Below are 26513 nucleotides of genomic sequence, written 5' to 3'. Positions count from 1 at the left end.
AAAATAGAAATATGAAAAACAAATGACATGAGAACATGAAATATTTATTCTTGTTTCAAAAATAGCACAAAACAGCATTGGACTGTCATAATGAGTTAAAGAAAAGACATGAAGACATGCAGATTGTCTATAGATTCTACATATTTTATATAGACTGTCATCCCGTTTATATAGAGTGTTTATAAATATATTAATAATATATTATTATATTATATATATAGATATTATATGATAAATATATTATTTAGATAATCAATAGTCTGTATTTATATCTATATAGACCTTATATATCATTATATATTAATCAGACTGTCTATACCTTCATATAGACAGTCTATCTAACTAAGGTCTCTTTAGGCCTCATGATGCATTTTGCAGCTCTTTTTATTCACATGGTTTTATCTTTATTAGCAGATGCAGTTTGCTCAGTTTTAATGGAATTGACATGTTCAACTTTATTTTTTTCACAGAGTATTCGAATGAGCCTGATACTCGTAAACTTCACTGTCACATTTAGTCTGATTGATACTCAGAGTATTCTCAGAGGGTGAGAATACTTAAATAAAACAGAGGCCTGCACTGTAAACAATTGTTATGTAAATTAACAGTAAACTGCTGGCAGCAGGGTTGCCTGCAGTTTGCTGTTATTTTACAGTACTCATACTGTAATCAACTTTACAGTGTGTTACCGTAAAAACTAAATCAACTGAATTACAGTGCATTGCTGTATTTTCTTATTTTCACAGTAAACTGCTGGCAGCAGGGTTGCCAGGGATTTACTGTTTTCTTACTGTAACCTTAATTTACAGTTTAGTGCTGTCCACATACTAAAACACACTATAGTGCTTTATTTTCTTATATTTACAGTATACGATTAGCATCAGTCTGTACATTATTGTTTTAAATGAAATTCAACATAATCTCAAATACCGTACAATGTAATTGAATGTAATAGCAGTGTGGATGACAGTCAATTCCTATAAATTAAACTCCTCTTTACCAAAACCTTGGTTCGCTATTTTGATGTGATATTCTGAACAACGAATACTGAATGATTAAGGTAAACAAAATGCAGCAACCAAAACATTCTATAGAAAAGAGGAGACTTAGAAAAAACAAGATCAATTGATTAACCCAACATTTATTTATAAAAGGCAACACCAATTGAAATACTTGCTGTTTTTTGTTGATAGAAACAAAGTTGTCCATTACAGTTGGAGATTTCAGCTATGCACAACAGAACATGACAGTTATCAGTATGTTCATTAAATGTGATAAAACCCATAAACTTTGTAAAACACTTGGAGAAATGATGCATCTTGACACTGCAAGTATTAGGACAAAAACATTAATCCCACAAACATAATCTATAACAAGTGGCAATGAAATATATGAAAGATTACTTTTTTTAAATTTTAAATGGTAAACTCCTGGTAAAACAAGAGTGCCTTTATTAGACAAATCTCTTTAAAACTATCAATTTAACAACACAATGGCAGGATACATTGTCCTCTAAACACTGTCATTAGAACATGGTTTCTGAGGAATTGTGTGTGAAGCACAGACGGTGGGAGCTCTGCAATTTGATTGCACGGAAGATCAAGAAGTGACATTCATGAAGTAAATACATCCAATAACTGACCCGAATTTCTAACAGAGTGAAATAAAGCGGAGGATATAGGGTCTGCTCAGATACTGATAATATACACAGTAACCTTTAAAAGCTTAAGTGATCAAATCCTACAATGGTATACCATTGTATGGTATGGTACCAAGTGAGTATGTTCACTTTTGTGCACATAAAAAGTAAGCATACCCACATTTTTGAAGTAAAATAATGCATATTTAGTGGACAGGAGAACAAGAATATGATTACATGTACAAAATTAAAGAGAAAAAATTCCAAATAACCTGGGGAGAGACCTCTCCCTCGTTGATTGTGACAGATTTCTTCTGAATGACTCTCCCTGTCCTCTTGGAGACGAGTCCCCCACACGGCTCTTGTTCCTCTTTCTGGGTTGATTCAAAAGAAGCATCTACAAAACACATGAATCTGAGATTAGAGGTTGGATAGATGTAAAGTCTTTTATATATGATGTCTATACAAGTGTTTATGAAGTTAGGGTTGAAAATAAATGTGCAAAATGTGAAATAAAAGAGAAAATGTCAGATAGGCAGCACAATTCTGACCTTGTACAGGCAGCTCCCCAGTTAAAGATGTGAACACTGTAAACAGCAAGCCCTGTCACAAAGGTTGGGTGGATGCCCCCACATGTGATCCTCAAGGCTGATCATCCAGTATCCAACTGTCACAGGCTCTTTTTCACCTGAGACATGAATCAAGAGTCATCTCAAAAAGCATCTTGACTTTTGCAAACATCTCTAATGGGAAGAAAAGTCATGCTTTATTTATGATTAATACAGATAACTTAAAAAAAACAATCTGATATGCAATATAAGTTATGTTCTGAATACATACCAAGCATTACTAGAGGAGGAGTCAAAAGTAGGTTGAGTGTCCTTTCGCCACCACTGTGGGAGATTGCTGCAGAGCACGGACAAAAAAAATGTGGTGAGAATATTAGAACGAGTCCATCTGAAGTCTTTGTAAAGTGGTTCCTTCAGCAGCTGGACAACATACTAATATGACACACTATTAGTTCAACTTTAATACCCAATGAGATGTAACATTATCAAAGCTGTAGTGGAGTTGAAAATGTACAGAAGAGGACAAACTCACAATAATGCTCCTAGCTGCAAACCAACTGACCATACAAAAAGACAATAAGATGAACTTTGAAGTACTATTTAGTATTTGCCGAATCTACAAAATAATAATTTAAAAAGTAGCTTTACTGCTGTACTCACAAGTCACTGCATGGCTGATTGAGAGGACCACATGCGAGTGCTGCAAGCTAGCTAAGTTACAGTTCTAATCAGTCTGAGTTTGTATAAAAGACAGCTAAAGTAAGCAAAAAATGCAAGGCAGATAAAGTTTAATTCAACTCACCGAAGACTTGCTGATAAAATGCAGGATTCAGATGGATAATCCTTTAAAAAAGATCCAGAGTTGGCTTCACGACTTTGTGTTCAACATGCGTCTTCTACAAATATAGTAGCATTCCGCTTTTGCAGGACCTCTCTGCCGTTGATTCTGACATCACCCCCAGAATGCAATGCTGTTTACAGTATATTGCAATGTTTTAAGGAAAACAGCAAGCTGCTCATAAATATTTCGCAGAATGCATTGTTTTCTACAGCACAGTGCCGTTTTAATGGAAAACAGAATGTGACTGTCAGAATTTGGCTGTTTTCTTACAGCAATTCGTTACAGTGTGGGGTCACTGAGGTCAGATGACGCGTACTTACTTACTTCTTTCCCTGATATCAGAGCTGCATGAAATGACTGATGTACATGGTGATGAAAAGGTTGAACAAGGACAGAAAACAAAATCAGCCTCACACCATGATGGAGTTACTGATGATGGTGAACTGCCAGCAGGGGGCAGTGTGCATCTACTTATAGACATGAAGGGATATTTCTGAGGGAGAGAGTTACTCCCAGAGCAGCTTCCTGGCTTCAGTGTTCAGTCGCAGTTGGATTTAGTTGAGGAAACAAAATCACGTGGTCAGATTTTGATACATTTCTTGGTTTGGGATGAAATAGTCCATTAACAACAATCACATTCAAAGGTTTTCTGGTAAAAAGCCTTGAAGACAAACTTCTCCCATGGGTGCAGACCAGAACTTTTCAAAGTCAGACACAGAAGTGTCCACTGAAGAGTCACTTTTTACTGGTAAAACTACACAATTTACACTTAATATTTATATTGAGTTAATATATCTTGGAATTTCATCAAGATTTAAAATAATTAATAAAAAAAAAAGTATACATTTTTGTTACTTCTGAACATTGAGAGACAAAAAGTTGATTTAACTGTCATGAATTAATATTTCAAAAAATAGTTTGACATCATTTGAAAGCTGTAAAACAAACAGGATGCTTCAAAAGAATTAAAACAAAATGTTTTTTTAATTCTATTGTACGTCTACTCACTCTGCAATTCAAGGGAATGAAATACACATATTTGCATCAATGAAAGTGACACAATTTGAATCCAGATGCTGACGACCCTCAATTCTGCTTCTTCATATTTAGTGTAAATCCAAACAGCAACACTCCTGAGTTTGTGTCCCACGTCACCTTCAGTCCGCTCAGAGCAGAGGAATCATTTCCATAGAGAGGAGGCTTTGCATCGTCAGCTGATCCTCCACTGAACTGAGAAGCTTTATAGTCCTGTGACTCCAACTCTGCAGGACTCAGACCCGTCAGTCGACCACAACCACCATGACTCTCATCACCCTCCTCATCTGGACGCTGGCCTGCTGCAGCTTCACAGGTTCAGTCACTCAGCAACATTTCAGACGTGATGCGCTGCCTGTTCTCTCTCTTCACCTCCGCTGATTAATGTATGATTTGTGTTTGTGTGCAGGATGCAGCGGCCAGGTGACTGTGACTCAGCCTCCAGTCGTGACATTTACTCCAGGATCCACTGTCACGCTGACCTGTAAATCCAACCCCAGTGTTTATAGTGATATTTTCTATTATTATTTGTCCTGGTACCAGCAGAAACCTGGACAGGCTCCCAAGCTTCTTATATACTATGCATCAACTCTATATTCAGGAACACCAGCTCGGTTTAGTGGCAGTGGAAGCCGCTCTGACTTCTCTTTGACCATCAGTGGAGTTCAGAGTGAAGATGCAGCAGTTTACTACTGTCAGAGCCTCCATTATTTAAACGGAGCATATCTGTTGACACAGTGATTTACAGTCGTACAAAAACCTCCCTCAGTCAGACGCAGAGACATGAGCTGTTACAGCAGGAAGAGAGTGGGACACAGACCAGTGAACACAGAGACTGACAGTAACCTCACCAAGCACAACATACACAATCACACACTTTCAGACCTAAGATGAAGATCTTCAAAAGTTTGTTTTCTCTCACTACATCACTTTATTACTACAAATCAATGACCAGTTTGTAATATTTAAATATCATTTCACCTCAGGCTTTGCTTATTCTCTTATTTTCCACAGGAGTCTCAGTAGAATATTTCTAAGTATGTACACAATAGATTTTCTCAAGTGCAGTATTTGCAGTAAGTAAATTCATGATGTATTTGTCGTATACTCAAGAATCCTACATAGAGCAAGGTGCATTCTATAGGCTGTATACATCTTTATATATATTGTTTGTGGACTCTATCTTTGTATTAACAGTTTTTTAAAGACATAGACTGCATATACAGTGCATCCGGAAAGTATTCACACCGCTTCACTTTTTCCACATTGTGTTATGTTACAGCCTTTTTCCAAAATGGATTAAATTCATTTTTTCCCTCAAAGTTCTACACACAATACCCCATAATGATAATGTGAAAAAAGTTTCTTTGAAATTTTTGCAAATTTATTAAAAATAAAAAACTAAACAAATCACATGTACATAAGTATTCACAGCCTTTGCCATGACACTCAAAATTGAGCTCAGGTGCATCCTGTATCCACTGATCATCGTTGAGCTGTTTCTACAACCGGATCAGACTCCATCTGTGGTAAATTCAGTCAAATGGACATGATTTGGAAAGGCACACACCGTCTATATGAGGTGCCACAGTTGACAGTGCATGTCAGAGCACAAACCAAGCCATGAAGTCCAAGGGATTGTCTGTAGACCTCCGAGACAGGATCGTATCGAGGCACAGATCTGGGGAAGGGTACAGAAAAATGTCTGCAGCATTGAAGGTCCCAATGAGCATAGTGGCCTCCATCATCTGTAAATGGAAGAAGTTTGGAACCACCAGGACTCTTCCTAGAGCTGGCCGCCCGGCCAAACTGAGCGATCGGGGGAGAAGGGCCTTAGTCAGGGAGGTGACCAAGAACCCGATGGTCACTCTGACAGAGCTCCAGCGTTGCACTGTGAAGAGAGGAGAACCTTTCAGAAGGACAACCATCTCTGCAGCACTAAACGGAAGCCACTCCTCAGTAAAAGGCACATGACAGCCCGCCTGAAGTTTGCCAAAAGGCACCTGAGGGACTCTCAGACCATGAGAAACAAAATTCTCTGGTCTGATGAAACAAAGCTTGAACTCTTTGGCCTGAATGCCAAGCGTCATGTCTGGAGGAAACCAGGCACCGCTCATCACCTGGCCAATACCATCCCTACAGTGAAGCATGGTGGTGGCAGCATCATGCTGTGGGGATGTTTTTCAGCGGCAGGAAGTGGGAGACTAGTCAGGATCGAGGGAAAGATGAATGCAGCAATGTACAGAGACATCCTTGATGAAAACCTGCTCCAGAGGGCTCTGGACCTCAGACTGGGGTGAAGGTTCATCTTCCAACAGGACAATGACCCTAAGCTCACAGCCAAGATAACAAAGGAGTGTCTTCGGGACAACTCTGTGAATGTCCTTGAGTTGCCCAGCCAGAGCCCAGACTTGAACCCGATTGAACATCTCTGGTGTTGGGGATCGAGCTTAGACAAAGGATCGTAAACGAGGCCTGCGTGTACTTTTCAAGCCCTGTCTAGAGTTTTGCTCTCTCAGGAGACAACCCTCCCGAGATTCGACAGAGCAGCCATGTTGTCTTGACCGGGGCCTGAGGTCAACTTGGGCCTTCTATTGGCCGAGAGCCAACAAGACCCCCGGCCCTCTCCAGGAGGGAGGCCGGACACTTCTCAGGTAATAAATACCGAGAGCTCCCCCAAATCAGTGCTCATTCCCCGTGCACTGAAGATAGGACCAGAACCTCTCCAGGTTCCCTCCAGATGATCCAGACACTTAAGGGAGCAACCACAAACGTTCGTAGTTTTTATATTTTTTTTTTCTCCTTTAAAGTTCATTCAACCTCTTTTAATTTTTCACTTGAACTTTACTCTGAAAGGACCGCAGCAAAAGTCGAATACTCGCCGGCCGAGTTATCCACAGACTTTTCCTCCGCTCCCACAAATCATAGCTGCTCCGCCGCTATTCATCCCTGCAGAAGAGCAAGTTTATATTCGCCAAGGCATTGAGACTTTTCGCCACGGAGAACGAGACCGATTTCTCTCCACTTTCCGGCCGCAGCTTTGCCCCGCTGCCATCACACGAAGCAGCTGATCACTGTTTCCGACGGCCACGAACCAAATCCACTCGTCTTCCCGGAACGCGCCGCTCGCGCACGAACCAACCGCGGAACATCGACAAGTAAGAGGCTTATGTCTGGGCAGAGACTAGTTTAATTATTAGTGTGTTACTATTTGAGCGTACATTTGTGTGAGACCGCTGTGTCTAATTTTGTCTACATTGTGCCCGTGCGTCGTGACGTATTCGGCATTTCCGGCTACGTCACCGCGTTGTGTTACCGTCAGACCGACTTTACGGAGATTCTAACCTATTAAAAGATCGGTACACAGCGGAACGGATCTTAGTTCGTTCGCTTGGGTACCGAGTGGTAGAGTCCCCGCAAAGCTGTCTCTGGCGGTGTTTGAGATCTCCTCTGATAAATTAGTGTATAACTTTTCCTTCCTCTCTCTCTTCTCTCCTAAATCCGCCTGCACGCACGTCCGAACTGCATCCCCGCACTTCACGTCTTATATACATTCTAGAATCTAGATAGTGCGATCGCATCTCGACGCCATTCGGCGCTTTGAACCACGAGATAGATCAAGTAACCTTTGTCCACCATTCCCTTGTGGTCAAACCATATGGCGCACCGCCATTTTGTAACCCGACACCACGTGTAATTTGTACGCCATTTTGGATTTCGTAACCCGACACCACGTGTAACTTGTACGCCATTTTTGATTTCGTAACCCGACACCACGGCTTTAGACGCCATCTTGTCTCCATCTTCCCCGTACATATACACACACACACCCACCCACACACACACAGACACACAGACACACGCACACACACATACTCGCCTCCGGGTAGACACATTGGAGGCATTACATAGGTGTTACGATTGTAATAGATGCTTGTGGTGTTTTATCTTTGATATAGTGGGTTTGCTGTGATAATAGTCATTAAGTTACATTGATGTCATTATCGTAAATAAATCCCCTTTTATATTTAAAGTACCGGTATTTTTGTGATTCTTTGTGCATATATATATGTGAATACAGCTGGATTATGACTGCCTGTGCTCGAACTTAAAACCTTCACTGTTCATTATATAATCATTAATAGGAAATATTGAGATTTCTAATTGAACTTTTCAGATTATGAGACTGATCTTTATTGACTGATTGTTGGTCCCTGATAATAGGGTGGTGCCCCGTCTTTGATGAATTATAATTATAACTTTTATTATTCTTAATTGATAATTTTATTGTTTTTCATTAATTATTTCATTATTCTTAATCGATAACTCTATCATCTTTAATTAATTATTTTATTATTTTAATTAACTAATTTTATTTATTTTAATAATCATATTTTATGATTATTGAAAATTAGCCAACATCCAGTCTACCTACTATTGCACAACATAATTGGTGCCCCGTGTGAGGCAATCTTATTCCAGCTGTGTCATAATATTTGTGTATAAAATCCAATAAAAAAAGTTTTGGGAAAATTAAAAATATTAAATTTTTTTTTTTATTACTTAAAATTTTTTAATTTGGATTAATTTGATTAATTATTATTATTATTATTATTATTAATTTTTTTTTTTTTTTTGAAAAACTTTTTTTTTTCCCCTTGCACCATTGCCAACAGGTATACTAGTGCTTCGTGTAACCGTGGTTGGCTGCTTACTGCATAGTAGTGGTTGTGTCATTTTGATGACCGATAAATAATAATTAATTTTAGAGAAAGACATAATTTTAGAAATTAATTTTTCTTTGATAATTTGTATTGTTTAAATTCCCCTTGCTAAGCAGACGCTGTGTAACTGTGGTTGGTTGCTGACTGCGTTTCAGTGGTTAGTAGCTTTTATTGGAGAGATTCTACATGCTTTTTGATTTCGAGGAAACTCACAACTATCTAGGATTGAGCCGCCGAGCTATCCTAGACAGTAAAACACAGGGTAAAGCTCACCTGTGCCTTGGCTGTGTTTTGTACACGTACGCATTGCACCCGCTCGGTGTAAAAGCAAGTTAAATCCGTCCACCAAGTGTTTGTTGCAATCACAAAGATGAGTAACAAAGATCACCGTGAGACAAGGGCTCCTTCAGGGCCAGGCGACCTGTCAGAAATGGTCGCCGGTCTCATAAAGATGTCGGTTGATGATGGGAGTGATTTGAGTGGTTACGATATGAGTACCTGCGATCGAAAGATCGAGGAACTGACGAGATACATCGATAACCCCATTGGTCCAACACAGACAATACCCCAAGTTCTGGGTCAACTGACCCTCCTGTATAACCAGAGAGCCAAGCTGCAAACCCAGGAACATGCGGAGGAGCTAATGGCCATGCAGACAGTATGTCGGAAGGAGCAGGAGTCAAATTCCCACCTGTGGCACACACTACAGGAGTGCGAAAGACGGTGCGAGCAGACCCAAGAAGAACATGACCAATCCAGGCAGGAGTGCGAGTTTCTGCGTGCGCAGGTCCAAGCTCAGGATCAGGAGAAAGGGGGGAAGAGCCCAAGAAGGCTGGCCTCCCCCGAACCGATATCCTGGACGACAGGGTTCGGAGCTGACGCCCTTCCCGACGGAGCCAGCAGAAGCAAGACACTGGGAGGGCAGCTGCGAACACAGCTGCGTGACCCTCAGGCAGAGGAAGCTGTGCTCTGGAAGGCCCAACACGCCCCACACGTCCAGCAGACGATCACCCCAGCCAACGCAGCGTCTAGGGGGGAGAAAAAGGCAACCCCTGGAAGTGCAGTGACTTGGGACTACTAAACACCTCCAGCACACCCAGCCCGGAGCCACCCTGCTCCAGACTATGACGACAGAAGGACTCCGCCCTGGAGGGCTGGAGGATACTCTCAGTTGGCAAGAGACATGATGGGCTTTGAACCCCCGTCTGCCGCTCGGGCGTACGTGCATTATGGCTCACGACCGCGTCCTGGCGAGTCCCCCATTCCCGGTGCAGGGCGAGAATATGGTGACTACGATGATCAATACCGTGGTGGATACGAGTCGGAAGACTCTGATGGCCCCGCGCCCCCTCGGAGAGAGGGAATCCGCACCCGACAGCTGGAGTCCTTGTCCAAAGACGTTGAGCGCTTCGACCCAAACAGCAAAGAGTCCAACATAGACGACTACCTGCGGGAGATCGAACGTTGCCTCTTGGATTTGCCTAACCCATCATTCAGAGAGAAGCTGAAGCTGGTGTGGAAAACGACAACCAGGAGCGTCCACGCATTCATGGAAACGCTTCCCCCCGGTACCAGAGATCGCTACTCCGCACTCTGTCGGGCCCTGCGAGAAGAGTACTCACTCTTCACCGACCAGGCCTCTGCCACCCTGGGTGCCTTTACGGTAATGCATAAGAAGAATGAACCTCCGAAGGAGTATTACAGACGCCTGAGGGTGGCGTACTTCCAAGGTCGCAACGCCCCTGGGTTAGAAGAAGAGACAGCCTTCAAATCCTTATTCCTGCATAACCTCCACGAGAGTGTGCGGTATGATGTCACCATGCACTGCAGAGCAGGTGATTTCACCATGCAGGAGATAAGGAGGTATTCTCAGCTAGCCTGGGAGACGCGAACACGCCCAAACAGAGCATCTGAACAGGACGCCAGAGTTCTGGGGATCCAAGTCCAACCGAATGTGGACCTGGCGCTGGAAGGTAACGAAATACCCCGCGCCAAGATGAACCCCAGAATAGGGAACCAGGAACGTCGACCCTTCCAACAGGGTGCCACCCAGAGCCGGGGGGGTGAAGATGCAAACCAGCCCCACAATCAGGGAAGACCTCGGTATCCAAGTAATTCCCAACAGAGGGGTAGGGACTGGGCCGAACGAAAAACCCATCAGTACCCAGAAAAGAAATATGGCGGTCAATATCCTCAATCTGGAAGGCCTCATGGAACACAACCTGAGAGACAATATGGGAGACAACCGGAGACCCACCGACAAATGCATCCACAAATGGATGATGTAATACGCCGATATGTGGCAGAATGTACATTTGTTCCATCGATACAGAACCACTGCTCATCGGTCAGGACTTGCTGGACCGACTTGCTCCGCTCATCGACTGCCACCAGGGACGCATTTGGGCTCAAGTCAAAAACCCCAAACCCCTCGAACCTGGTGATAGTCTTCCCACCTTAGACGGACAAGTCGCTGTCATCCAGACACCCAGCAGAATTTCACCGATGAACATGCCTCTCCCCGAGACCGACTCCAACTCGGATCCCACCTGCACCACAGCAAGTGGACCAGCCCCACTACAGGACTCGGAGAACATGTTTAAAAATCATGGTTCATTCCTGTGTTCGTTGAACAATGAGAACCTGTCATTGTACAGTCCCCGCATCACCGAAGGGATCTCTCTGAACGGTGTCCTAACCTCCAACGCCCTGGTAGCTCTCTGGTCCGAAAAATCCGCCGTCAGTATGGACTTATACACTGATTTGTGCAACCTCGAACTTCCCCCTCTTTTCGTGCGACGTAGCCACCGCCTCCTCTCAGCAGAGTTACCACAAACTCCCCTCAAAGCGATCGGAATATGCGCCATCGTCATACAGATCGGAAAAAGACAGATCAGGCATTTCGTGAGTGTGGTTCCCCAACTCCACTCCTCATTCTGGGTGGGAGCGGATCTTCTCGTCCGACTCGGAACACAGTTGGACACCATCAACCAAGTCTTGTGGTGCCAGGTCAGTGCAGAGAGATACTCTCTGTCTTCTGAACCAGCCCAGATGCTCTCCGGACAAACCATCCCTCAGGCATGTCAGGTCGCCAGTGAGATTGACGTGATCATTCCTCCACGGACCGCAGGAGCTCCAATCCGGCTCAAAATCCTCAAGGGACAGAGGATACCTGGCCCACAAGCATTCTTCCAGCCATTGCCCTCCTTCCGGGAACTCAACCTGGAAATCTGTGGCACGCCGATGCTGGAGATGAACCAGCGAACAACATATGTGCTGGTCAAGAATCCCACGCAATGTCCCGTCCAGGTGAAAGCACACCAAGCGCTAGGAATGTTGATAGACAGTTCCTTCCATGACTTCGAACTGACCATACCGGTCATTGGGGAGCTTCCCCCATCTTTAGTCAAGGATGACGACGTGGACCAAGTCCTTTACACGTTTCCGACCAACATGATTGCTGTCATGCGTCATGAGACACTGAAAAACGAAGCCATTTGCGGAGCCTCTCTGACAACCGAAGGGGACATGATGGTATATGCTCTGACGACTAATCCAGAACAGGATATCTCAGAGGACTCGCAACCAGAGGAACTATATCCCGGTTTTGAGGCTGAGATACAGCAACAGCTTGAAAAGGCAGACGCTCTGACATCAGAAGAACAGAGAGAAATGCTAAGAAAATTGTTTCTCGACTTCCAACCAATCTTCTCGAAGGATTCCACGGACTGTGGGGTCACTGACCTCCACACTGTGCGCATCCCCACGGACCCAAACGCGCTACCGACCTTCGTACGGCAGTACAGAATTCCATTAGCAGCATACGAGTCCATTCAAGACATCCTCGACACCCTGCTAGAGAAACGGATAATCAGGGAATGTAATTCAACTTACAATTCACCCATTTGGCCGGTGCTAAAACCAACCGGAAAGTGGCGTCTCACCATTGATTATCGTCCCCTGAACAAACAAGTTCCCCTTTCCCGCTGGCCCATGATTCACCTGGATCAAGAACTGGCCAAGGTAAAAGGAGCCACGTTTTTCTCCACCGTGGACGTGGCAAACGGATTCTGGACGATGAGAGTGGACCCAGCCGACCAGTACAAACTGGCTTTCTCTTTCGGCAGCAGCCAGTATACCTGGAACCGATGCCCGTTTGGGTACTCAAACTCCCCATCGGAGTTTAACATCTTCCTCCATAAGGCCATGAGCGATGCCGCAGCCCGCGGAAACCTCATTTATGTGGACGACGTCCTCATGAGGAGCCAAACCTTTGAGGAACACCTCACTGAGATCCGACATGTGCTCACTCAACTGTCCGCCGCAGGAGCCAAGTTGGCCCTCACCAAAGGCCAGTGGTGTCGCACCAAAGTGAAATACGTGGGTCTGACAGTCGGCGCGGATGGCATTGAACCCCAAGCGGGGCGGATACAAGCCATCCAGGATATCAAGGCTCCAAGTCGCTTGACAGAACTCAGGAGCTTCCTCGGGGTCTGTAACTACTCCCGCCAGTTCATCGAGGACTACGCAGAGATAGCCAGACCTCTCACCGAACTCCTTTGCAAAGACAAACCCTTCAAGTGGGAAGAACCCCAAGAACAATCTTTCCGTCAGATGAAGGCAAAACTCTGTTCGGCATCCTGTCTGGCCTACCCAGACAAAGACAAAGAATTTCATCTGGAAGCAAGTTTCTCATCCCACTGTCTCAGTGCGGCCCTGGCACAGAAGTACGACACCGACAAACGTGTTGTTGCCTACGCCAGTCGACCCCTTAGCAGTGTGGAGATAAAATTCTCCGACTGCGAGAGAGCCCTCCTGGCCACAGTCTGGGCCGTAGAACACTTCCGCAGCTACATCGGAGGACAGAAAGTCATCATAGAGACGTGCCACCAACCCGTAGCCTTCCTAAACAGCCAAAGGCTGAGGGAAGGGCGAGTCACAAACAGCCGCATAGCTGCTTGGATGATGGCACTGCAAGGCTATGACATTGAGGTGAAGTACGCCCAAAACAATAAGATGGCCCTGGGTAAAGGCCTGGCTGACTGTCACCATTGCAATGAGGACGAACAGCCACCTCCCATATCTCTCTTAACAACCACTCCATCGCTGCCGTCCCACCACCGATACTATGAGGAGAACGTCTGCCAAGATCTCCCCAAGGTCTATGTTGATGGCTGCTCATTCCACCACGAGACTCAACTCCGGGCCGGAGTGGGTATCGCCTGGGTCGGCTATAACTGCAGTGAACCAGACCACTACCAACTAGGGCCCAAGACGAGTCAGTACGCAGAGATTGCCGCTATACTCATTGCTCTGCAACAAGCCGCTAAGCTGGCTATAACACAGTTGGTGATCTGCACAGACTCCAACTACGCTCGGCACAGCTTCATCTCCCATTTTCCTTTATGGAAGGAAAAGGGAATGAAGAATGCCAGGAATAAAGAGGTCAAACACTCAGAGCTTTTCCTAACCTGCGATCAACTGGTAACAGACAAAGGACTGACGGTCTACTGGAAGAAGGTCAAGGGTCACTCCCAGATCGCTGGGCAGGAAAAAGATGGAAATGACGAAGCGGACCGCCTAGCCAAGCTAGGCGCAGAACAAGGCACGCCCTGGGAACTACAGAGCGAGGGACTCCAAAGTCCCCAAACCTGTGCAGTGAACGCCATCACCCGACGACAAGCAAGAGAGAGGCAAGAGAACCCCCAAGCCTGCGACCAAATCCTGCACCTAGGCCGTAAACCTGGAGACGCAGACTTGGTTGCTATGCAGGAGCAGGACTCTGTTATCAGCGCCATCCGGCAGATAATCAAAAACCCTCCTCAGCAAGACGCACAACCCTCAACTGATGAATCCAGAGAGACAAAATCATTCCGACTGGCATTACCTCATTTAAGGCTGGAGAAAGACTTACTCATCTACGCCCGCGACGGCCAAGAACCAAACCGGTGGGTCGTCCCTATCGACCATAGGGGGGTAATGTTAGCTCATGCTCACGATTCCCCTGTCGGAGGCCACAGAGGTTACAAAGCCACGTTAGCTACACTCCAGCAAGTCGTGTACTGGCCATCAATGGCAACCGACACCCAGGCATATGTACGAGGGTGTCTCACCTGTTGTCAGTTCCAACCTTCACGACCACTGAGTCGAGCCCCACTTCAAGGAAGGGGGGTGACATTTCCATGGTCCCACCTCCAGATCGACTGGATTGGACCAGTCCCAAAATCCTCACGAGGTAACAAGTACCTTCTCACGGTTACCTGCGCCTTCACTAAATGGGTGGAATGCCTCCCAGCGCCCAATGACACGGCCGTCACCACAGCAGTCCTACTGTTGAATCATGTGTTCAGTCGCTGGGGCCTACCACTCTCCATTGACTCAGATCGTGGAACCCATTTCACCTCAAACGTCATGACCTCCCTATGCGACGTCCTGGGAGTCGAAGTCAGGTTCCACATCTCTCATCACCCCCAATCATCGGGCCAAGTTGAGCGTGCCAATCGGACCATTATCCACATGTTAAAGAAGTACGTGGGAAGTAATGGCAAGGACTGGGATGTAAAACTTCCCCTAGTGTTAATGGCAATCAGGTCCACTCCGCACCGCTCCACAGGGGTCACACCCTTTGAAATGATGACAGGAAGGCAAATGACTCTCCCCCTGCACCTGTTGTACCAGGCTGAAGACCTCAGTGTTATGACCGCATACACTGCCCACCAATACGTGGCAGAGCTGCGTGACCACCTCAAGGCAACATTTGCCTTGGCACAGGAAAACCTGGAGGCCAGTGTGAAAGCTTCGAAGGCCTACTATGATAGGAAAACATCTCACCGTGAATACCAAGTGAAGGACAAGGTGTTCTATTTCAAGTTCATACGACCAGTGGGGGTTTCCAAGAAATTCCTCCCCAGCTGGATAGGTCCCTTCGAGATCGTGGGAAAACTCTCACCGGTAGCATACCGAATCAGGATCCCGAAAGAGAGAAGACCACCCACATACAAATGGGTCCATGCAAACCAGATCAAACCGTATGAACCTTCCCCAATCTCAGGAGCGGATGCTGCCCCCACACCTGATAGGGGGGAGCAATCCCAACTCCAACAGGGAGACCAGTAGAATCACTCACACCATCAATAGTTGCATGCCTTACAGACTCTGTCAGTAATCGTTAGGGACGACTTAACGTATGTTCAGGTAGCGAAAGACCAAATGTTTGACCTCGTTGAGAGAATTGTGAAGTCTGCTACTGTTACCGGCGCCAGACCTAGGGGAAATCTGGACCGGCAGCAAGGGTTACACAGGCTAGGGAGCGCTGCGTAACCAATAGATACATAGATGTAGTGTGGTATATTCAGCTAACATAGATTGTTAATGACATGTTCATGATTAGGGGGCCCCTCGTTAATGACATGTTCATGGTTAGGGGGCCCCTCGTTTCCTGACTCTCAGAGGAATCAAATTATTATTCGATATGATACTTGTTAAGTTCTCTGTGACCCGGAGAAACTCTCTTTGACCTGTTAGATAGAGGGGTTTCCATCTTTAAGTAGGAAGTGGATAGAGGGGTTTCCATCTTTAAGTAGGAAGCATGTTTTGTATTAGAGGCCCCTATGTATGACGTCATTTTGTCTTATTTCCTGGGCGGAAACAACTTCCCTATATGAAGGCTTGTCCGGCACCGGCGAGGGAGACTTCTGAATTGGCCGAGAACGTCTCCGGGTGTGCCGGTACCCGTCCTGACCTGTAACTTCTGTGTAATAAACCTTATTATACAAGCAAGAACGGTGTCCGCGGAGATTCCTTCATCATCATCTTCAACATCACTGCTGCTTAAATATACGACAAATTTGGCGTCACGAACTCTGGATGTGCTGTGGCCTGCGGCATCTCCAAGACCTTCACACACGGTGAGCATTTCTCACTTGACTGGACGCTGGTTCATTCATTGAGGCTGTTGTGTGCCTGCTGTCTGGTCACACCGTAAAGAACCTTTTCTTTTTTATGGACATGTCATGTTGTGTTGATGTTTGACGTGAAGCTCCGTGCTAAATTTGATTTTATTTGCGTAGTGCACAACGCAAATAAAGGGGGGATTATTATAAGAGAAGATAAAAAGTGAAGAAAGGAAATAACATAAATACAAGAGATGTATTGTATGTGTAGAATAGCTTCATTGTAACGATAAGGTGAGCTAAATAACATTGTGCAAGATTAATGAAGATTGGGCCCTCAACTTCTTAACGGTAAGACATGTGTAGATTAGTCACTGCGTGACAGTTGGCTTTGACATAGTCAGGAATTGAGTTAAAAAGAGAAAATTGGGATAATCCTGGATCCAGGAAATTTGAATAAATAAATGTAAACAGTGATAAGGGACAGAGTAATGAGAGAGAAATAGGATCAAAGAGATGATCAGGGAAAGACGCCGCAGAATCTGGATATAGAAGCCCTCAGGAAGAGGAGCTGTTAGAATGGGCCGCAAAACCTCACCACAGGTCAGTTTAATAAACTGGAGATTGTAGAATTAAAAATTCGATTGTATGTTCTCACTCTGAACATTTGTTGACGAACAGTGTCTGATGCAGCCTCTCATCGAATATTTACATCTCATAGGTAGCATAAATTTAAAAGAATAAGAGAGAAAAGTGCGCGGCAAAAAGCATGCTATATGAATGTATGGTATGCATGAGTTGTTTTGGGGAATATAAGATGAGTGCTGTTTGTGTTTTTGGGTTGAATTTGCAGTGTTTTTCATTGTGTGGCAATGTGTGTGCGTTCATGAACAGGGAGACATCTCCCAGCCGTATCCTGTGTCTGTGTGTGAAGCGTGGTCATTACTGTGTTCCAGCTGTGTGTGACAAACTGTAGAGGGGTTGGTCCTTGTGGGTTAGGTTAATAAAAAAGATTTTATGATTGAATAAACATATATAGGTTGTGGTTGAGAACGGGAAATTTGATAATTTATAAGGAAAGATATTTTGCTTCCTGTATTAAATAAAACAATGAGCCTCTTCAAGAGGACGTAATGAATCATGTGGGTCTAGCTTTCCCTCCCTCCACTCGCCCCCACCTTCCCCATGTGTCGCACTGGTGTGTGTGTGTGTGACAGGCTCGCTCTCTCTCTCTCGTGTATAAAGAGAAAAAATAACCTCTGTGATTAACACCCTCTTGTGAGACGCAGGGGCAGAGTCACAAAGTTTTTAAAACCAATTCTTTAATGGGGTTTAGTTTAAGCTAAAAAAGACAATTTGTTTGTTTGTTTGTGGGACAGCGAGATTGTGCAGACAGTATTAGGAAATATTATTGTTTGTTTGATTCAGCTAGATTGGATATGTTTGTAGTTCTAAAATTTCTTTAATCGCTAAAGCTTTTTGATTAATTTGGTTTTCATTAAATTCTACAATGCTTGGTTAGGGGTTTAATTTGGGAACAAATTGAGTTTAAATTTACATTTTTTACTTTAAATACTGGATAATGATAATTTTGATAGAAGGAGAGATAGTTAGAATTTTGTTTTAAGGTGATAACGAGAGGAAATTGGTTGCATTGACTAGAGAATACAAAAATGCTGGTATCAAGAGTGTCCACATCTACACTACGGGCTGGTATAAATAAGAATAACATATCTGTTTTTCCTCACTGGGACTGACACATGTGCTGTGTGCAGGCAGAGAGACATACAGATATATTGGTTTACGAAAGGACTGTTGAGTTATTAATACAGCCGTGAATAAATAATAAACTATTGAGAACTTTAAAGATATTATTAGAGTGAAATAAACTAAATTATATATTGATGATGCATGGTATGGGATTATAACTGGTATTTAAAGGAGAAAAACATCTGTTGACCTAAATGCTGGCAGATAACGTGTGCAAATGTGTGCAAATCATACTGAATCGCTTATGATGCTGTTCAAAGGACCTAATGGGTTCATAGGATACTAAATCATTGCCTGTTTCTTTCCCTTATCCATTTACGGTGAGTGGGAATTGAGGCAGGAAGACGAGAAGGCAGCTGGCCGGTGCATCACACAGATTGAGGCTTGCTGACATCTGCGTGTGCAGCTCCTGTCTCCAGTCTGATCAAGGCCGGTACAGTTTATCCAAAAATAAATAAATAAATAAATAAATAAATAAATAAATAAATAAATAAAAGGCTTGGCAACGGACTGACCAGTTAATACATTTAACTAATTAATAGAATATGATTGTTTGGTCTAAACTCTGCTGTCAGTTGCAGATGTGAGTTTTATTGTTTGTGCGTGGTTTATTCTGATCTGTGCTGTGTTGGAGATTCACTATTGTGACTGTTTGATGATTTGAGGTGAATATTGGGTGATAATTAGGTGATTGTCTTGCTGCGACTAAGAGCGCATTTGGTGACAGTGAGTCACTTGTGAGAGTGTGATCTTTTTGTCAAATATTATAAGCGGACTTTGGGTTGTGCTATTACATCAATGAGCTTTTGATTCCTTTGGAGTTGGCAAATCAATTTCATTTTTATTATTGGCTGTGGTGTCTTAATGGTTGTAATACATGAATTGATGAATTGATTAAATTGTTAGTTGGTTGATTGATTGATTGAGTGCTTGATTGATTTGTTGATTGATTAATTGGTTAGTTGACTGATTTATTAATTGTTTGATTGATTGGTTAATTGTTTAATTGATTGATTGGTTAATTGGTTGATTGATTGAAAAGTAATAAGTAATCTAAATAGCTTTAAGTAGTTTTAATCTTAGCAATTACTTTTTAATTTACAATAAGGGAACATAAGGAAGCTGTTACAATGTGGAAAAAGTAACTACTCCTGTTGATGTAGTACAGAAGAATAATCCTTTAGTTAAAGGCATCGCAAACATTGCAAAAAATATCGGAAAAATGGCATAAATTCTGGCCTGAAATTGACCAACCATGGCCAGTAGAGGGGACTCTTAACCCAGATGTAATTATAATAATGGAGGTACTTGTGTCCACATACAAGGCAGAGAAGGAAAAGATGGAAAATGAGAAGGTGGACAAGGAAAAGATGGAAAATGAGAAGCTGGACAAGGAAAAGATGGAAAATGAGAAGGTAGACAAGGAAAGGATGGAAAATGAGAAGGTGGAGAAGGAAAGGATGGAAAAGAGAGGAGATGATACCACTAAATGACAGTGAGAATGGAGACAGCGATGAAGATTTGGAGACCAGGACTCCTTCATCTTCAAGAAAGTTTTGTCCTGCGACATTCAGTACTGAAATAGAAGAGGATGTACGGAGGACTTTAAGAGAGGTCGAAAGAAGTATGGACCGATGCTCCTATGACTTGGGAAAAACTAGTAGTCCAGAAAGACAAAGAACACTGGAGAACCAGTTAGAGGAGTTGCAGATACGGAGGGATGAGCTGCAGAAAGAAGTCTCCCAACTATTGGGCATGAAAAATGCATTGCGCTCAAGAAAACAGTTGACACTCAAGAAGCAGAGAAATACTCTAGGCTTAGATCAGATTTACAAGCCCTCCCATTGCGTGAGGCGGACCTGGAGTATTGGACTGATGGGTCCTGTTATCGTGTGGGCGATAAATTGAGTGCTGGCTATGCAGTAGTAAAAGCTCAAGGAACTGGATTTGTTGTTGAGAAGGCTGAAGTGATACCACAGCCTGCATCTGCACAGCTTGCTGAGCTTGTGGGGCTAACTGAAGCGTGTTTGTTGGCAGAAGGTAAGCGAGTGACAATATATACCGACTCTGCATATGCACATAATGTGTGCCACTTGTTTGGATCGGTGTGGAAGAACCGAGGGTTTAAGAAAACGGATGGTTCTCCAATACAGCATCACGCCCAAATCATGAAATTGTTACATGCTATGATGAAGCCTAAAGAAATAGCAATAGCTAAATGCACGGCACATAAGATTGATGCGTCAAAGGTTTCATAAGGGAATAGAGCGGCTGATGAAGCTGCAAAAGCAGTCACTGGAGCAGATAAATTGGGCAAAGTTCTTCTGGTCACTCATGAAGTGAACTTGGAAGACAAAATTACGCTTAAGGATGTGATTTTAATTCAGGAAGCTGCTCCTGAAATGGATAAACAGTTGTGGCTAGACCGAGGTGCCACCCGAGATTCTACTGGACTTTGGAGAAATCATGAGGGGCTGATAATAGCACCTCCAGACTTGTTGGGTCTAATGATTCAGGAGGCGCATGGGTTGGCTCACGTTGCAAGGGGGGAAGTTAGGAGAAAAATTACAAAGGAGTATGGTTTTTGGGCACCATGTTTGCTTGAACAGATTGATTATGTCATAGGCAGGTGCACTATCTGTCTGAAAAACAATGTTCGGAGGGGAGTGATGGTTCCTCCTGGTCACATTCCAACTCAGAGGGGTCCTATGCGTGAACTAGTTGTGGACAATGTTGATGATTCTGTGCACATTTCTGATGATGCTAGAAATGACTTCGCAGTTAATGAACAGGAAAGAAGATTTAGTGACATTGTCTTTCAACATGTCCCAGACACAGCAGGACCTATTTCAGTTGCCTGCGAAGCGCCAGAGATATCAAAGGGCTGTGACTCCGCTGCAGGACAACTCAGGGATCCAGTTAGACCAAGGAGCCCGAGACCAGTTAGGAAAAGGGTTAAACCAAACCGTTACTAGAACCAGGGTTGAAGTAACCTTGGGGAAGTCAGTTCAGCTTCCATGTCAGTGTACAGGAGAAAATAGTGGTGAAGGGAAACTTAGAGTTGAGTGGAAAGATAGCCATGGTAGGGTTCTAGTTCTGTTAGGGACATCACCATTAAGGAAGTATACGTTAATTAATGATAAAAGGAGACTGAAGGTTGAGGGAGATTGTAGTCTTTATGTATATAGGCCTCAACAGGAAGATCAAGGTGATTATAGGTGTTCTTTTTATGATCCACGTTTTGGAAGTGAGCGGTCTGAGTTGGGATTTAGAGTTCGTATAGTGTCTCTAGTGATAATAGGTGAGAATAAGAATATAGACCTTCAAGATGTTGGGGAAACAAGAGAATTGACGACGATGACATCAACTCCCCAGACGAAAGCTGGGAAAATGGAAGGGAAATCTACCCTTTTAGTGTTAAAAGTTATTGAAGGTATAAATGTATCGCATTTAACTACAGTGGCGCCTCAGATGATTTCTATAACGCCACCTCCTTTGAATACGGTGATCAGAGTTAAGTTAGGAGGAACAGCTTACCTTCCTTGTCGATGTGGAAGGTGGAATGTTGGTAGTAACATTCCTCCCAAGTGGGAAAATAGTCGTGGTGAAGATGTGTTGTTGACAAGACCTGAAGTTGATATTGTGCCTCGTGATCAAAGGAAGTATGTTTTGTATAATGACATGAGGTGGTTGAAAATTAAAGATGATTGTTCACTTGTCCTGCGTAAAGTTACATGGGAAGACCAAGGGGAATACATGTGTACTTATTTAGAACCGGAGTTTAAATTTGTTCCATATCAAAATTATTGGATAAAAGGTCATATAACTCGTAAAGTGACACTCATGATAAAAGATTTGAGTCCTATTGGAGTTTTCACGGTTACTAAAGGGGTTCAGGAACAATTTACCACAGTAATCACTCCAAGGCTGAATAGTACACAGATGAAGCTTGTTACTTTAGCTCCAGAAACAACTAAGAGTGTTCATACATCAACTCAGGCTACTACTCTAGCTATGACTTTGAAGGGGATGAATGCTACAACAGTGACGACATCTTTGACGTCTACGACATTTGTAAATGTGACGCAGACATCTGACATGACACCTTTGACATTTAAGGATGTGGTTAATATAACCCAGAAGCTAATGTTAAAGATAGAGCCTAGGGTGAACAGTAGTAATGAGATTGTTGAAGTTAGAGAACAGATGATGGAAGAGAATGATGCAGATTCATCTGTGACAGCTCAGAGGACTATTTCAGACGTAGATAATGATTTTTTTGACTCTGATCGGACACCAGAACACATGACTGATCAATACCATACATTACAAAAGAGAGAAACTAAATGGAAGGCGTTTGGGTTTGATCCTTCAGTATTACAAATTGCAGACCCATGGGCAAGTAGGAACTTATGGTTCCAGCAATTAACGCATTCCGTAAGATCGGTTACGAATTGGAATGGTCCATGTGTGGTAAAGATTCCATCGCCGAACTCATGGCCTTCAATTTTAGAGACTGTACCAGAACCACTAACCGCTATATGCCAAAGTTATGCACTATCGTAGCTGTTGTATCAGCAGCAGTCAGCAGAAGATATAGTGATGGCTTGGTCAGTACATCTGTTTAGGCCTAGATCTACTTGTTCTTGGTTGGGGGAATTACCATATGTAAATTTACTTGATCAGCATGAAAATATCAAAACGGCGGTCCCTGATATAATGGAAGTGACATCAGTGAGAGCTAACAGCTGTTTTTGTTCAAATAATACTCATGATGGGCCGGGAATGTTTATGGGGATATCAGATTGTGACGAATATATGATGGACTTGGGTAAGCGTGGACATAAGATGAGTAATGATTTGTATGAAGTAACTTTTTATGTACCACATCACAGACAGAATATAACTTTAAGGGTGCAGATCCAATGTTTGCCTGGGAATGTGACTATAGGGAATTTCAAGGATATTTGGTGGGTTTGTGGTGATAAGGCATATATATTTCTACCGTATGGGTGGACAGGATGCTGTTATATGACAATGTTGAAACTCCCATATGAGGTTTTTACTATGCAGAAGGGAAAAGGGCCAGATGAGGTCCAATCTAATGTCGTTTCCGGAAGTAGGAAGAAACGGGAGATGGCACAGTTTAACAATTTGGAATCGTACCATTGGAGAATAAGTCTAGCAGAGAAGTGGGCTATAGGATTATTTCCATGGTATGGGGTGACATTCTTGGCAGATCACATTGATAATATTACCTATACCCTACAGGGTTTTGCAAACGAAACCATAAAAGGTTTTGAATATTTGTCAAATACTGAGAAAAGCCACAGACTGACGTTGCTAAAACATGACATGGCTCTTGACTATATTTTGGCCAAACAAGGTGGCCTATGTGTGGCTTTGAACTTAACTGGGAATGCTTGCTATACTTTGATTCCTGATAGTTCTGATAATATGACTAGTGTTATAGATGCATTGAAGCTTATAAGGGATGCATTTGGCCCGTCGGAAAACGCTGGATGGTCTGCAAATGCTTGGTTGCAAGACAAATTAGGGCCAGTAGGAGCAGTGTTAGTTCAGGTTTTGGCAGCACTTGTTCTAACGTTGAGTGTGATGTTTTGTTTTTGTACGCTGTTGTTGACCTTTGCGAAGGTTATGATATTGAGATGGGTTGGAGTTGTGATGCCCGGTGATCAAACTCAGATGCCATTATTATGTGGTGCTGACACGGACCTTGATGAGGACGACGTGATAAGGGTGGATGTATATCCATTTTGAATATCTGATGTTATTATAATCCTAACATTTACCTCTGTTATTGCTTAGTTATTTTGTAGTTTCTTCTTATATTAGTGGTGTGTTACAGGGGGAAAATGGACAATATGACTTATACTTTCACATTTACTTAAAGAGTGTTAATCTATATTTGATGTTTAATTTGTATCTGTTTTGTATGCAAAAGATACTGGTTTTCTTTTCTTTCATTCTAGAACATATTGGGGGAAGACCACTGTGAGGGTGGTTGATTGTTCAGGGACTCCGATGTGTTGAATGGATTCAGACACTTCAAACAGAACAATACGAATGGACTGAAGGACTCTGAACAAGGACTTATTATACGATATCCAGATTCAACACGTCATCGATACTACAACTGAGAATCAATGCTGCTGAGAAACTACAGTGTTATACATTCTTATGTTTTCTCTTATATATTGCATGAGTAATATTAAAATTGAACTATATTCTCTGTGTGTTAATTGCTAGGAAAATGATGTTTTCTGTTATTGGGTAAATATACTGGGACCTCAGATGTTTTCTTTTTCTTGGTGTTTAGGGATAGAGGGGTTAGGCAGGAAAAGGTCCGTTGGAAGGTGCGATGGGTCGACCAGCCTGACTTTGGACATTTGTTTTGTTTTGATTTGCTGAGGGTTCCATATGTATTTGCTTAAGTCATTTCCTTACACAATTTGCGAAAATTCCTAATTTCATTGGTATGGAGTACTATGTATGGTCGCCTAGGCAGAGGGGCCGTGAGAGAATTTTCCCGTCTAGTTTGTTTGATGGATATTTCAGGAAAGATAGCTGCCTGACGGGTTTTTCACTCTCACTTTTACGCTCCATACAGTTGCTTTATTGTTACAATTATGTTACAGGACGGATTGTTATTTTTGTCATGATTATACACCTGTATGTTTTCTTCTTTTGTTCTTTCGAGACTTTGTGAAGTCTCGAAGGGGGGAAATATGTGGTATATTCAGCTAACATAGATTGTTAATGACATGTTCATGATTAGGGGGCCCCTCGTTAATGACATGTTCATGGTTAGGGGGCCCCTCGTTTCCTGACTCTCAGAGGAATCTAATTATTATTCGACATGATACTTGTTAAGTTCTCTGTGACCCGGAGAAACTCTCTTTGACCTGTTAGATAGAGGGGTTTCCATCTTTAAGTAGGAAGTGGATAGAGGGGTTTCCATCTTTAAGTAGGAAGCATGTTTTGTATTAGAGGCCCCTATGTATGACGTCATTTTGTCTTATTTCCTGGGCGGAAACAACTTCCCTATATGAAGGCTTGTCCGGCACCGGCGAGGGAGACTTCTGAATTGGCCAAGAACGTCTCCGGGTGTGCCGGTACCCGTCCTGACCTGTAACTTCTGTGTAATAAACCTTATTATACAAGCAAGAACGGTGTCCGCGGAGATTCCTTCATCATCATCTTCAACATCACTGCTGCTTAAATATACGACAGTAGTCTCTGTGGATTTAAGAAGGGAGGAGACTAAATTCAGCGTCTTGCTCAGACTGAACTCATTTATTATGAAATATCACAACTTATAGATCTTCACACATCATTCATCTCAATTCTCCATTCGGTTTCACTATCTTGTTAAAGTGCTTTCTGTTATCATTATACCCAAAATAATACAAAAATGAAATGACAAATACATAAATACTAATTAACAAGACTGAAACACATTCACTTAACATCAATTCCTACACTGGCTCATACACACACTACTCTGATTACACACATAGACACACACACACACACACAATGAATCTCTCTCATACACACACATAACATAAACCAATTCCCGTTTTTAGCACTTCTTTCAATCATACCTATCACCATTTTACACTCTACACACACACACACTTCACTCATCAGCGGCATCTAACAAAATGGCGTGACCCGGCTATGACCGGTAAAGTGAAGCTAGTTAGCATATAACATTTCACTTGTGAACATGCGCCAAGAGCTGGCTACAAATACTTTTAGCACATTTTAGAACAAATGCTACATTACAGAACCGGAATATCTGTTACACGGACTTATTACACCAGTGGTTGAAACTTAAGTTCAAAGAAAAAGTACGTGTACCCGCCATGACGAAGCATGTCAGGACGACGAGTCACCAAACTATATATTTTTGTACTTTAACCACACTTCTCACTATCATCAACACTCATCTAACAACCACATAACATCCACACTTGACTCTGAAACTAAATTAAGTTATAAAACTGAGTTTTGTAT

At 43.1% G+C, this 26513-nt stretch overlaps 4 gene segments (V, D, J or C); 3 read left to right on the top strand and 1 right to left on the bottom strand.

Moving 5' to 3' along the window:
* Positions 1-26513, top strand: part of LOC117755688 — a 211871-nt gene that overhangs the window by 5369 nt on the left and 179989 nt on the right.
* The window catches only part of LOC117755685, a 208438-nt gene that overhangs the window by 3677 nt on the left and 178248 nt on the right, over positions 1-26513 (bottom strand).
* The window catches only part of LOC117755687, a 200897-nt gene that overhangs the window by 1934 nt on the left and 172450 nt on the right, over positions 1-26513 (top strand).
* The window catches only part of LOC117755684, a 205945-nt gene continuing 183598 nt past the window's right edge, over positions 4167-26513 (top strand). The window contains 2 exon segments of the V gene segment in view: positions 4167-4400; positions 4494-4812. Coding sequence covers positions 4349-4400; positions 4494-4812 — 371 coding nt within the window.

The sequence above is a fragment of the Hippoglossus hippoglossus genome, chromosome 22, assembly GCF_009819705.1.
Source record: "Hippoglossus hippoglossus isolate fHipHip1 chromosome 22, fHipHip1.pri, whole genome shotgun sequence".
Classification (NCBI taxonomy): Eukaryota; Metazoa; Chordata; class Actinopteri; order Pleuronectiformes; family Pleuronectidae; genus Hippoglossus; species Hippoglossus hippoglossus.
The sequence above is the reverse complement of the archived record's forward strand: the minus strand, read 5'-3'. Positions and strand labels throughout refer to the sequence as shown.